Raw genomic sequence first — 12768 nt, 5'->3', positions numbered from 1 at the left:
TCTCCCTCACTTGGTTCCCAGAAACGAACTTATTAGCTATGCTAGAGCGTATATATGTTTCCTATATTGGAGGACCTGAAGCCTGACTTTGCAAAGAAATGAACTTTCTTTAGTTCAGAAGCGGGGCAGCCAAGGCCAGGCAGCCCCAGTGGCTTTGGTGAGGCGTCCTGATGAGAGTCCTGAAGTGAGGCCTGCCATCACCAGAGAGGATGCCAGAGTGAGATTCGGGTAACAGCTCCTTCTCATGTGTCCAGTGCACAGCAGCAGACACTCAGCTAGGCAGTGAATGTCCAACAATCAGACAGGAGCCAACCTCAGTCCAGAACTTTTTAAAGCTCTGTATGCACAGGGGCCGTTTCTCCTGTATAGGGAGGTCTCTGTTTTGTTCTTACTATCAGGTTAAACATCTCCTGTGTTCACAACTAGAAACGTATCTTTGATATGCTCAGAACGCAGTCAGGGTACACAACAGAATGGTTTGGCTGCCGCTGGAGAGGGTTCCTGACAATAGGCTGAGTTTGGACCCGACTTCCTCTCCTCTGAGAGTTTATTCTCTTGCTTTTTTCCTCCTGTCATCAGACAGGGAAGCAAAAAAGGCCCCTAGCAAGATTCTAGCCCAATCCTTGCCAGACAATAACCCTTTGATCTTGGACTTTGGGGGCCTCTAGAAAACAAACAAACAAACAAACAAAAACTAATCTCTTTTCATTCTAAGTCACTCGGTTTCGGTGTCCTGGCTATACAAGCATTACATCGACTAAGATGCCCACCTTTGACAGGTCAAATGAGACAAGACCTCTTCAGTATCATGCATCTTGTCATAATTAACTGTCACATGTCAGTCAATGACTGCTCCATCTTAATGATGAGATGTAGGCTAAGTGACCAGATAGGCATCGAACTCAGGGCCTCTGTTGACCTTAAATGGTTTATCTGACTACGTCCAGAAGGTACTGCTTTTGTGTAAAGGGTGCAAATCAGAAGATGAGCTACAGTAGTGTCAAGGAGAGGCAGGAAAGCCCCACCTAAGCAGCAACATGGTGAGGATCAGAGAGACACGAGGAAGGAGAGGAAAGGGAGGAGACTCTTTATTCACACCACCAGGCTGCACGGTTACTACGGTAATAGTGACCAACCACACTCATGGCCTGACCAGCATGTTTCTGCTTTGACTAAATGCCAAGTGTAGACACAACTCCTAAGAACTTGGTCTGCTTCCAACTCTGTCCCTCTCCTTCTCTCAGTCAACATCTCTCCACATTTCCTGGCCTTCTTCCGTGAAACCACTTCCTAAGATTTTTTTACTATATAAACTGTAGATAAAAACCCTTAAAGTGTCGTTAATTGGTGCCTCACATAAATGAATAAGAGATTTGATAACTTCCTCCCAAACCAGCACAAAACAGGAAGACACCAGGGGGACTTCCCCATCTGTAACCCAACTCATTTTCACAGCAGCAGCAGGGGGGTGGCTCAGCTGGTCCTGGCTCTCCTCGCAGCTCCACCCAGTCTCACTTGGACTTCTGGCTGCTTTTCTGGGGCTCTGATGGGCCCTTCCTTGCCTCCTCCTCCGGGATGAAGACACTGACAGTGAAGTCGCTTGTCTCTGAGCCGTACTTGTTCTTCACCACCAGCCCGTACTTGCCAGAATCTGCAGTGCTCACACCTGAGATGGTGAAGTAGGCAGTCTTCCCGGCCTCAAACTTGAGGCTGCAGTGGTCATCGGAGGCCAGTGGCTTCTCGTTTTTCAGCCAGGACACCTCAGGGGTTGGGTCGCCCCACACGTTACAAGTGAGATTAAGTGCCTGCAAGACAGGTTTATGGGAAGGAATGTGACGGATCTGATCCAGCTCATCTAAAGGGTAATTATAGGGCCCCCCAGGCGAGGTTTAAAGTAGTTCTGTGATGGCCCTTTGGTCAGGCTCTGAGGTACCCTGTGAGTGGCATCCATCTATAAGGGCTGGCAGGGCTTTGGGGTTCCAGAGTGATTGCTGTCAGCCCACTGAGGAGCCTCCCTCCTGTTCTCCAGCTCCAGTTACTTCTTCAGGAACAGCCAGATGCCTTTGGCCTCTGGTCTGTATCAGCAGGGAAATCACATTCCATACTCACCACCTGCTCACTTTGGCATCTCGTTGGCGTCACAGAGCCCAGAGTGGAATGGCAGCAGCTGCTCTACATAATTTGACTAATTTTCCCATTCCATCGTCCTCTCTTTAGCTCCCTGAACCCCATCCAATCTGTGTTGCTGCAGAGGTGCTGGGCTCAAATGCATCCTAAATAAGACATTCCCAGCTGTGCTGAAACCGTCTTCTAAAATACTGACCTCTAGGCTGCGGTTTTACTTAGCCTTACTAAGAAAACAGCCAGGTTCACATGCAGCTCTCAGAAGTATGGCAGAGGCTTGGGTTTGTGAAGATTGTTCCATTCAGTGTTTTGTACTCACAACAGTCGATATATTTTCATCATCACAAGTTCCCTGTGTGCTGTCCTTTAAAGGCTGCATGACCTACCCCAACTTTTCAACCCTGTTCCTTTTTTTAAATTACCTTTTATGTTTTTGAGATTATAATACAATCGATGATAATTTCATCATTTCCCCTTCTCTTTCTTCCTTCCAAACCCTCCTTGTTCCCTTTCAAATTCATGGTCTATGTTTCATTAATTGTTGTTATATTCGTGTGTGTGTGTGTGTGTGTGTGTGTGTGTGTGTGTGTGTGTGTGTGTGTATTCCTAAGTATAACCAGCTCAGTCTGTATAATGTTACCTGTATGCGTGATTTTTCAGGGTGACCATTTGGTATTGGATAACCAATTGGTTTTCCCTTCCCTGGGGAAGAATATTTCTCTGGCTCTCAGCTTCCTTAGTTGCCTATAGTTCTTTGTGTAGGGTTGAGGTTTCTTGTTCTCTTTCCCAGACATTTTATCATGTCCACTGATGTTGTCCTTGTTCAGCTCATGTTTAGGTAGTCATGTTGGTGAGGCTTTATGATGGTGGCAGACACAGTCTCACAACAGCTCTGCTGGCTCTGACTGTCGTTCTGCCCCCTCTTCTGCAGCGATTCCTGAGTCTTAGGTGGGGGATTGTATTATACATGTATCCACTGGGACTATCCTCTCTATCTTTGCATTTTGATTGTCAACTCTGTTCTCAATCTCAGCAACTGCTACTCGTTTTTCCATTTATAAAACGTCATTTCAAAAATGTTACATAAACATAATCTCCAGTGTGCAAACTTTCCAGGCTGCTTCTTTGTATCAGCATGATCCCTTGCAGACCCACCCATGCTGTCCTTCATTGCTGACTAGTGACCTGCACGTTCCTAAGGGTCATATATAGCTGTCTCCAGTTTGGGGGCTATTACGAAGAAAGAGTAAGGCTCTTGTTTAACATTTCCATTTCTCTGGGCTAAGTGCCCAGGTGCAGTCACTGGGATGTACGATAAATATATGATTCATTCATTGCCAGGCTCTTTTGCTAAGAGCTGATATAATTTTGGCTTACATCCTACCAACAATGTGTAAGTAGTTTAGTTTCCCCGCATCTCTGCCTGCATTTGCACTGTTTGCATTTCTGTTGCATGTCACTTATCTCTGCAATTCAGTATATATTTCACTGTGTCTTTGCCCCGCCCCCCACGGCTGGTGATGCCAAATTACCTAATTATCTTGACTAGGGATGAAGTTGGCATTGCTAGGAAATGAGTGTTCTTTTAAACATCTTGCTGATAGATCTTAAACCCCAAACGCTGTAAGCACTGTGGAAAACTAGTGCCCATCCTTTCCATCTGAGTTATGGGTTCAGGTGTTTCCACAACACTCTCCCTTAATTTTTCCCTGATGCCCAGTGATTTCAACCTCATTAAGTGAGGAGAGGACAGTTTAAGAACAGAAGCTTCTCTCAGAGGTTAGGCTTAAAGTTGACTGTGGTACTTTCCCCCTACAAAGAAATGCCCTGAATGGAATCTACAGCCTTGCTTTGCTACCCAAGTTCTGTATGGTCACCCACCACCACCACCACCACCATAGACAGTCAGTAGTTCCTTTTAAGTGGGAAAATGTTTTACTTCACTACAAGTCTGTTTGGACTTTGACAAGTTTTATTAAACTTATTTTTATTGATATGGTGTCTGGCTAGGTAGACTGTGGGCTGTGAACTCTAGATCACCCTGCTGAGTTCTTTGATTACAGGCATCATGTAATCACGTGCATTTCATCTCAGATTAATGAAGCCAGGAAATGCCAGTTTAATATCAAATGGAGAGGAGTTGGTTTTCATCGGAGATGGACCAAATAGAAACTCACAAGGCAGCATGTTCCCTGCCATGGGACTCTTAATAACATGGTCTAACTTCCAGCGTGTGCTGGAATAACTTTTCTTCTTTGTTACAGGTTATGAGTGAATGTTTTCAGGTTCATTTTCACACAACCGAATGGCTTCTGCTGGTTTCTAAATGTGCCTCTAGAGAAGTGGCTTACATTTAGCATCACGAGACAAACTTTGATCCTGATGCTGGGCTGACAAGACATTATGACTGGACTGCTGAACTTTGAACCCTATATCTGGCTCTTCTGGTGAAGTGCAGATGCAAGGAGTAAGACAGACATGGTGTGATGCCAAAGGAAGGACCACAGTGCGGGGTGCTGGGACCTGCTCCCCATGTGGAGGCAGGGACAATGGTACCCTATACTCACCTTGCCTTCCTGGATGGTGACAACATCAGGGAGGCCACCCAACACCCGGGCCCGATCTGCAAGCACAGGAATTTCTGGTTAATCAATGAGGAGGGCCAATGAGCATGCCCTCAAAACCACCTCATGACACAAATCTCCCAAGTTAGTTTCTCCTGTCCTGGTGGTTATTTCAAGACTGCTTTCAACATGCAAAATAGGAAAATGTCTCAGTGACTCTGACTTTGGTCACTTCCTTACTCACTTACTGCTCACACACAGGTGACTGTAGCTGTACCTAAAGCACCAGCTTGGGACAACTGTGTCACTTAAAGGCCTGCTGTATCATTTTTCATGGCCATATCCGGCCATAGCCCTTGTGTAGCTCAGCAGGCCTAAGGTCAAGGAAGCAGAACAAATCTTAACATATGAGTTGGATGTGGTCTCTTTATGGTTCCCCTGTCGTGAGTGCCAGTTGTACTCCATACATACTCTGGGGGCTCCAGAGACTTGCACAGTGGCAGGCTTCCTTTGAGGCCCTCCTTAGATAGCTTCATTTTCTTGGTTCTCGGTAGTGCTGTGCAGGTCTGTCTGTGGCTGAGTATATAGATGGAGATAATAGGTACAGGAGAGGTGCTGAAATTTAGGGCTGGTGCTGTTGGCCAAGATGTATGCTCTGGGTATGACTGTCTGAGCGCCTCCTGAGGCCTCCTGTCTGGCACGGGCACTGTGGTTGTCAGCCTCACAGGTTACCAGCCTTTATGGCTGTTTCCTTCCATTTGTGACTCTCCGACCTTGCTTCTATGAATTTACCCATTGTAAAAATGACAGTGTTTCAGACTCTTATTTTCTTCCCTGGGTTTAATTTTCTTCTGATACATTGTACCTACAAGTGATTAATACTTATATGGTTGTAATCAAGAGACTTCCTAGGATGTCTTCAGATGTCACAATTGAGAGCTTCCTACAGACATAAGACTAAAGTGAAAACATATGTAGACCATCTACAATTTATAAAAGAAAGAAAGAAGAGGGGGAAAAATCTGTTTTCTTTCTTCCTTTCTTTCTTTCTTCCTTCCTTTCTTTCTTTCTTTCTTTCTTTTTTTGTTTTTGAGACCGGGTTCTCTGTGAAACAGCCCTGGCTTTCCTAGAACTCCCTATGTAGACCAGACTGGTCTTGAACTCACAGAGATCCACCTGCCTCTGCCTCTGCCTCCCAAGTGCTGGGATTATAGGTTTGTGACACCAAGCCCAGCAAGAAAAAAAATTCATTATTATCTGTATCTGTGCTGGGAAATGAAGTTTGACTTTGAATCTGCCTCTGTGTTAAATGTGAAGGCAATTACTTACTTTTTTCAGCAATGGCGGCTTGTCTGTGATTGAGGCAGACAGACAGACAGACAAAGAAGAGTTGTATTAGTGTCACTTCAAGTAGTCTTTCTTTGTCCTTCTCTATCTCTTTGTCCTTCTCTGTCTCTCTGTCTCTCTGCACCCCCCCCCCACACACACACAGAGGCATGCCTCAGTGCAGGTTTAGAAGGTTGCTGTCTTATGAAGACTTGCACAACCTTGGGCTGCATTTAATACATAAACCGGGAGGGGAGTCAGTCCATGGTCCATATCAGAGATACTCTGCAGCTCAGCTAACAGTGTCAAGTGGGGCATTTCCTGTACTTGCTGAAACAAGCATTCTTTCTGATACTCAGACAGTCAAGCAGTACACAGAGTCCCAAGAATGTAACTGAGCAGGAGGGGTACTTGCCAGGAAGGGTAACTTACTTTAACCTCTGGAATTCAGCAAAGGCTTCATCAAATGCTTTAAAAGAAAAAAAAAAGAAAGAAAGAAAGAAAGAAAGAAAGAAAGAAAGAAAGAAAGAAAGTTAAAAATTTCTCGGTCAGAATTGAGGCACATAGGGTTGATTAAAGCCGCAAGGTTAGGTCACTGCCCACCTCCCCAGGAGACTGCCTGTGGCTTCACATTGCCATGTGACACTCTCAACAAGACAAGTACTTTCTATGCAGAAAATATGAGGTAGGAGATTTTAGAAGCTTTCATCTCAGCAAGGGGCCCTTGACCTTCAGCAAAAAAGTTAGCTATCAGTCCCACCCAAGGGGAAAAATGGGGATAAAAGTCTTTCAAATAAAGGTGTGTTGTCTAAGCATCCTGAAAAACAAATTTCTTGTTAGATTATCCCTGGCTGGCTCCTGGGCCAGACAGTTCACACCTCTTCACATTAGGTTTTTCTGGTCCATTTAAGCAGGAGAGTACACTGAGGAATGGTGATCACATTGATACTGAGACTAGCCTGAAGTCCAGTGTGCCGTCCATTACAGAACAGAGCCCTGAAACTGTAATTTTTCTTTCTTTTTGATTTTTAAATACATTTTTGCTAGCATACAAAATAATGGGTTTCGTTATGACATTTCATATCATGTGTCATGGGGCTTTGCTTATATTCTCTCCCACCTCTGTCCCTCCTCTCTCCTCTCACGGACACAGACAGAAGCACAGGCAAGAAAGATAAGAAGATGAGAACTACAGTGTTCCAAAATAATCTTATCCCTGTGATGTCAGGGTAAGACACTTGGCAGAAGATCATGAAAAAAGGCTAAATCCTTCTAATTCATCTTCCATTTCCTTTGGGGCTCAAAAAACACACACAAACACACGCGACTTATTTGCATGCGTGTGCTGAGAGTGTGAGTTGGCTTGTGTGGAGGGGTCAGAACACAACTCCCAGGAGTCAGTTCTCAATGGCTGCTCAATAAGGTTAGGTCACTTTTGTTTCTGCTGCTGCTCAGCTCACTTTGGACTGGTTGGCCTTCTGAGTTGCCAGACGATGCTTCTGTCTCCACTCCCAGCCCCAGCTCAGGGCGGACATAATGACATTATGGATATGTACTGTGACATCCAGTTTTTCACGGGTTCTGGGGACTAAACTCGGGCCGTTGGACTTCCACAGCCAATGCTTACACCCGAGGTGCCACCTTCTCAGCTAAGAACCATATTTTAAGTCTAGAGACTATTTGGACAATACTAATCTACATATTTTTTTATATGGAAGAATGGGTATAAAGTCAGGCTTCAAGCTGCTGGGCCTTACTTTTTCTCATCTGAAAAATGCCTGAGATTCAGGCTGAACCAGGATGACAGCATAGAAATCTTCCTGGTCCCCACACTGAATGCAGAAAAAGAGCAGTGTGGGTGGCACAAGCTAACTTGTGTTTGGTGGCTGTGGCAACCCTGGTGAGAGGATCCACAGCATATGTCTTAAACGGTGTTAAAAGTGAGGCAGTTGCTAAGCTTTGCTGTTAAAAATACTTTTTGAAGTGTTTTAGACTTCTCCACCCGTTACCGATTCCCTCTTTCTATTGTATTTCCCACCATCAGATGAAGGGTGGGGAAAACCCACGGCACTCCACAGCGCCGCTGGCCAATGTGGGTCAGAAGATCTCTGCCTCTTTGCTGCAGTTTCTCCCATGACTACAAATCCTTCAGTGAGTCTTTGTAGGCATAATAGGTAGGGGTGTCATGAGAGTAGGGGACTCAGATAACAGCATGTGTGCATGCCTACACACACACACACACACACACACACACACACACACACTATCAATGCATGCTTGGGAAGTGTTTCTCTGCATACACTGTGAATCTATGCTGAGTTATGAGACACTAAGATTGCATCTTGATGCATCAAGGAGTGGAGGAGAGTCGGTCTGGCCTCCTTTGGTGGCTTTCACCTAGACTTATATTCTTTAGGGAAGCACAGGGGGAAAATATAGCCAGGGCATGGGAAGAAACAGCACGGTGAATTTGGCGGTTTACCTAACTTTCTAAGTTTTACTCAGCGATGGTGCGCCACCTTCAATATTTGCCTGTTGCAAGTCATTTGCTTCTCTTGTGACTTGTTACCTTCCCCATTATCTATGAAAACCCCTGATCTCTCAACAGACACTAAGACCCTGGGACCCTTCAGACTTAGACTCGCAGCTCCTCATTCTGCTCGCTGCTTTCCTTTAATTATCACTCACTGCCCTCTATGGACAGAGAGGCCCCATTATTTTTTATATTATTATTATTATTATTATTATTATTATTATCATAATCTTCATAGGCAACTCCCCCCTGCCCTGAGTCTCACACCCCCACCTTCCGGGGCTTTGATAGGTCAGTGATTCCCCTGCACCTGCAGTCTTTATAGTCACAGCAGCTGCCCTCCAGGACTGGATGATTTCAGTCCCCATGCACAATTGCTTTTCACACTTTGCTCTTAAGGAAGTGATCTTGAGTCAATAGACCTCTCACTCCTGTGAGAGTGGTCCTTTCTCTCCGTGTTTACTGTCTCCAGCTTGCTTTTTTACAGTTGTCTGCCCACTAAATTCTTGACAGTTAAGACTGTCTCGCCAAAAATCATTATTAATAAAACACATCAGAGGCCATTATTTTAGCCTAGTTCCTGCCCTAGTCCCCAGCCAACCAAATCTAACCAGAATGGCGTTGCTAATATAAGGTGATATATAATCAAATTGAACTTAAAAACAAGTCAGGCTTCCAAAAAGACTGGGACTCAGAGTAGCCAATCAGAACAGGTTCACTCAACCCAAGCGTCATACACAGCAACTTCTTTACACCACCAGTGTAATAACCTCATTTCACCCTGGTTCATCCTGTAGTGAATTTTAATGAGCATGTCTACCTTGTCCAGAAAGATCCACGGTCTTCTGGTGTCCAGTCTTGCCATCAAAGAGCTCCATTACGTACTTCCCTTTGTCATTTGGAGTGGGCTCATTGATCTGAAGCCAGATCTGCTCCCCAGTGACGCCACTCTTAACTCTGTCTGTGTACTTAATGCCAGTGCCACTGTTAAGGGGAAAGAAGGCGTCATTACTGTTTCCTGCTCGGCTGATCTCCTCTGGTTCTTATTAGCTGGTATACCATAAACCTTTACAGGCTTTCAGAAAACATGAGACTTGCTTATGCCCTTCTGCCTTGGGGTAATTATGGGCCCTGAAGCCCTTGGATTCCAAGGACCTGGGACCGACAGCCTGAACATCTGCTTAACTCAGCGAAGTAGCCTGAGCCCCAGTGTAGATTTCAAGACCAATACCTCTCAGCCACACTAATTATCTTTGGTTTTTGCTTGAGTTTATTTCTAGGAATAGGGGAATATTTAAAGGTGAAAGGCCAAACTACATACTATTTTGCTGCATATTTAACACAAATGTTCTGTGGCCAAACTGGGTAAGTAAAAACACAATGATGGGGACTCTCTGTGCATGACATCTAGTGACATCTACTTAAAACACATAAATATATATATGTTGGTGGAGTCAAGAGTGAATACAAAGCAGAGTGGCTGTCAAGACCAGGGAGGAATGTGCTATGATCCTGTGTGAGAACATAGGGCAGTGCAGCCCTAGGGGTCCATTGTGATCTGACTGTGTAGAAACACTCCTGTTATAGACAAAACAAGGGCATGGCAGAGTGATGTTCTCAAATTGTCAAAAGCCACTTCATGAAGAATTTGTGAAACTTTGAGGAAATTTGAAGACACAGTAAAGGACAAGCGGATGGTGCAGGGGTGAAGGTGCTTTGTTTGTCGGCAAGCCCAGAATTGGAGTGAACCCCCAAAGCTCACGTGGTAGAGGGAAAGAACTGACTCCTACAAACTGTCCTCTGACCTCCGAGTGTGCGTGGCATGTACCGTGTACACACACAAACATGTGCCGTGGTGTGTACATGTATACGCACACAAAATAAATGTAATGATTTTTTAAAAAACAGTATGTAAAATTACCATACATACATATATAGCTACATTTATACATGGAGAAAAATATTAAAACTTTTGTGCACAAAGGGGTTAACAAAGCTATTGATGATGTCATATTATAAATCTTTCTATTTTCTAATATCAATCAATGTATTTTCCAGAAAAACACATACAAAGTTTACAGCTTAAGTAGAATTTCAAAGTGAACTTAAAATTTTTTTTCACCAAAATATTTTAGCTTCCAATAAATACTTAGTATTTTTCTTATGACACCAGATGCTATGAGGGTATTTATTAAACTATCTGAAAATATATTAGCAATTCAAATGCCATAAAACTAGGTAAAGAAACACATTTGTACCCCAGGTTTTAGCCTGAATGATAGCATTTCTTGGAGAGTCAGACAGGAAGGCAATCCTCTGTTTTGCATGAGTCATTTAGTCTCTGGCTGGCTCTCACAATGGAGCCTCTATATGTCAAGTACTTCAGACAGAATGAATTCTGTTGTTCTTATTTAGAGAAGAAATTCATAGAATTAAATTACTTGCTGAAGAAGATAAAGACAGAGTCAAGTCTAACACCCACTTTGAGGTGTGTTTTTTCTTCTTCTCAGTTTGCCTCAGACTGAGGAAAAACAGTCGTACAATTCTTAGTTCCTGAGCTTTGTGAGGGCAAATAAATATCTGAGAAGCTCACGTAGACTAGATTAAAACTGTAGGAAGTTCCTGCCTTGCTACTCCAACAGCAAGTTCCTTAAAATATATTTTCAACACTATCATTTTTTAAAAATATGTTTTAAAAAGACTTATTTTTCATTATGTGTATATGTGTTGGGGAGGCCATATACATGTGAGTGCAGGTGTCTATAGCATCATGTTGACACGTTGCTGGGAATTGAACTCCAGTCCTCTGGAAGATAAATATGTGCTCTTAACCACTGAGCGCTCTCTCCAGTCTGTGAATAAACAACTCTTGGTTTTTTTTTTTGTTTTGGTTTGGTTTTTTTTTGTTGTTGTTGTTTTGTTTTTCAAGACAGGGTTTCTCTGTGGTTTTGGAGGCTGTCCTGGAACTAGCTCTTGTAGACCAGGCTGGTCTGGAACTCACAGAGATCCACCTGCCTCTGCCTCCCGAGTGCTGGAACTAAAGGATGCGCCACCACTGCCCGGTCAAAACAATTCTTTTACAAAGGATACAACTTAGAAATACTACATTTATCTACTTGATTCTCTCTCTCTCTCTCTCTCTCTCTCTCTCTCTCTCTCTCTCTCTCTCTGTGTGTGTGTGTGTGTGTGTGTGTGTGTGTGTGTGTAGGTCAGAGAACAATTATTTGTTAGAGTCATGTTCCCTTCCACCTAGGTCCTGGGGGTAGAACTCAGGTCCGAGTGTCTTTACCCTCTGAACCGTCTCACTGGCTTTAAGACACAGTGCCATGATTGACAACCCAGCTAACTCTGCTGCCCTCATTCTTTAGACTGATATATTATCATCCTGGGTGTCACAGAAGACTTGGGTCTATTTTCAATTTTAATTACTTCCCTGAAATGTTCTCTGAAAACAGAGAGAGAGAGAGAGAGAGAGAGAGAGAGAGAGAGAGAGAGAGAGAACAAAGGGTCCAAAGCCCAAGCATTTCACACAGGTGTTTTGCTTCTCCTTACTTTTAGAACTCAGGAAACGCCTCCTGGGCCAGTGGAATACCAGCCTGTGTACGAGTCGGCACCAGCAAATGCTCTGTGGGCCCCAGCTCTGGTTCACCTGTTCACCTGTTCAACTTGCTTTCTTCTCTTCTCTTTTCTTTTTTTCTTCTTTCTTTGTAGTGCTGGGGACTGACCTCATACTAGGCAAGTGCTTTGTCACCGAGCTACACCACTAGCCTTAGCCTCTTTTTTAAACTAATTTTTTAACTGATACATGTTTTAATGGGGTGGTGTCAGGTCTGCTGTTTTGGTTTTGTTTGTTTTGAGACGGGTTTCACTCTGTAGCACAAGTTGCAGGATTAGTCCTCCTGCCACTTTTTACTGCTGGAATTACAGGCATGCATCTGTAATCCAACATCCTCAGCATCCTGTGACTTCGACTTTATTTATTTATTTATTTATTTATTTATTTATTTATTTATTTATTTTGAGGCAAGATCTTGCTATGCAGCCCAGCTGGCTGGAAGCTCCCTATGTAAGCCATATTGGCCTTGAACTTAAAATTCTTCTGCCTCAACTTTCCAAATATAGCTGTGTGCTACCATGGTTAATAGGATCATTAGGTCTCAAACACAGGACAATTGGCTAACCAAAGTGCCTATTAAACAGACAAAATCAAAGGCTGGCCTC

General features: G+C 43.9%; 1 protein-coding gene across 3 annotated transcripts in view; it reads right to left on the bottom strand.

Moving 5' to 3' along the window:
* Window positions 1-1065: 1065 nt before the first annotated feature.
* The window catches only part of Myom1 (myomesin 1), a 123646-nt gene continuing 111943 nt past the window's right edge, over window positions 1066-12768 (bottom strand). For all 3 annotated transcript variants that reach the window (XM_027397821.2, XM_027397820.2, XM_035441178.1), the window contains exons 35-39: window positions 9368-9531; window positions 6447-6483; window positions 6018-6040; window positions 4692-4747; window positions 1066-1805 (exon numbers count right to left, since the gene is read on the bottom strand). In XM_027397821.2, the coding sequence (XP_027253622.1) occupies window positions 1512-1805; window positions 4692-4747; window positions 6018-6040; window positions 6447-6483; window positions 9368-9531 (574 nt within the window). In that variant the 3' untranslated portion in view covers window positions 1066-1511. The remainder of the gene's footprint in view (window positions 1806-4691; window positions 4748-6017; window positions 6041-6446; window positions 6484-9367; window positions 9532-12768) is intronic.

This window comes from Cricetulus griseus, chromosome 2 (assembly GCF_003668045.3).
Source record: "Cricetulus griseus strain 17A/GY chromosome 2, alternate assembly CriGri-PICRH-1.0, whole genome shotgun sequence".
Classification (NCBI taxonomy): Eukaryota; Metazoa; Chordata; class Mammalia; order Rodentia; family Cricetidae; genus Cricetulus; species Cricetulus griseus.
This window is presented reverse-complemented; position numbering and strand designations above follow the sequence as displayed.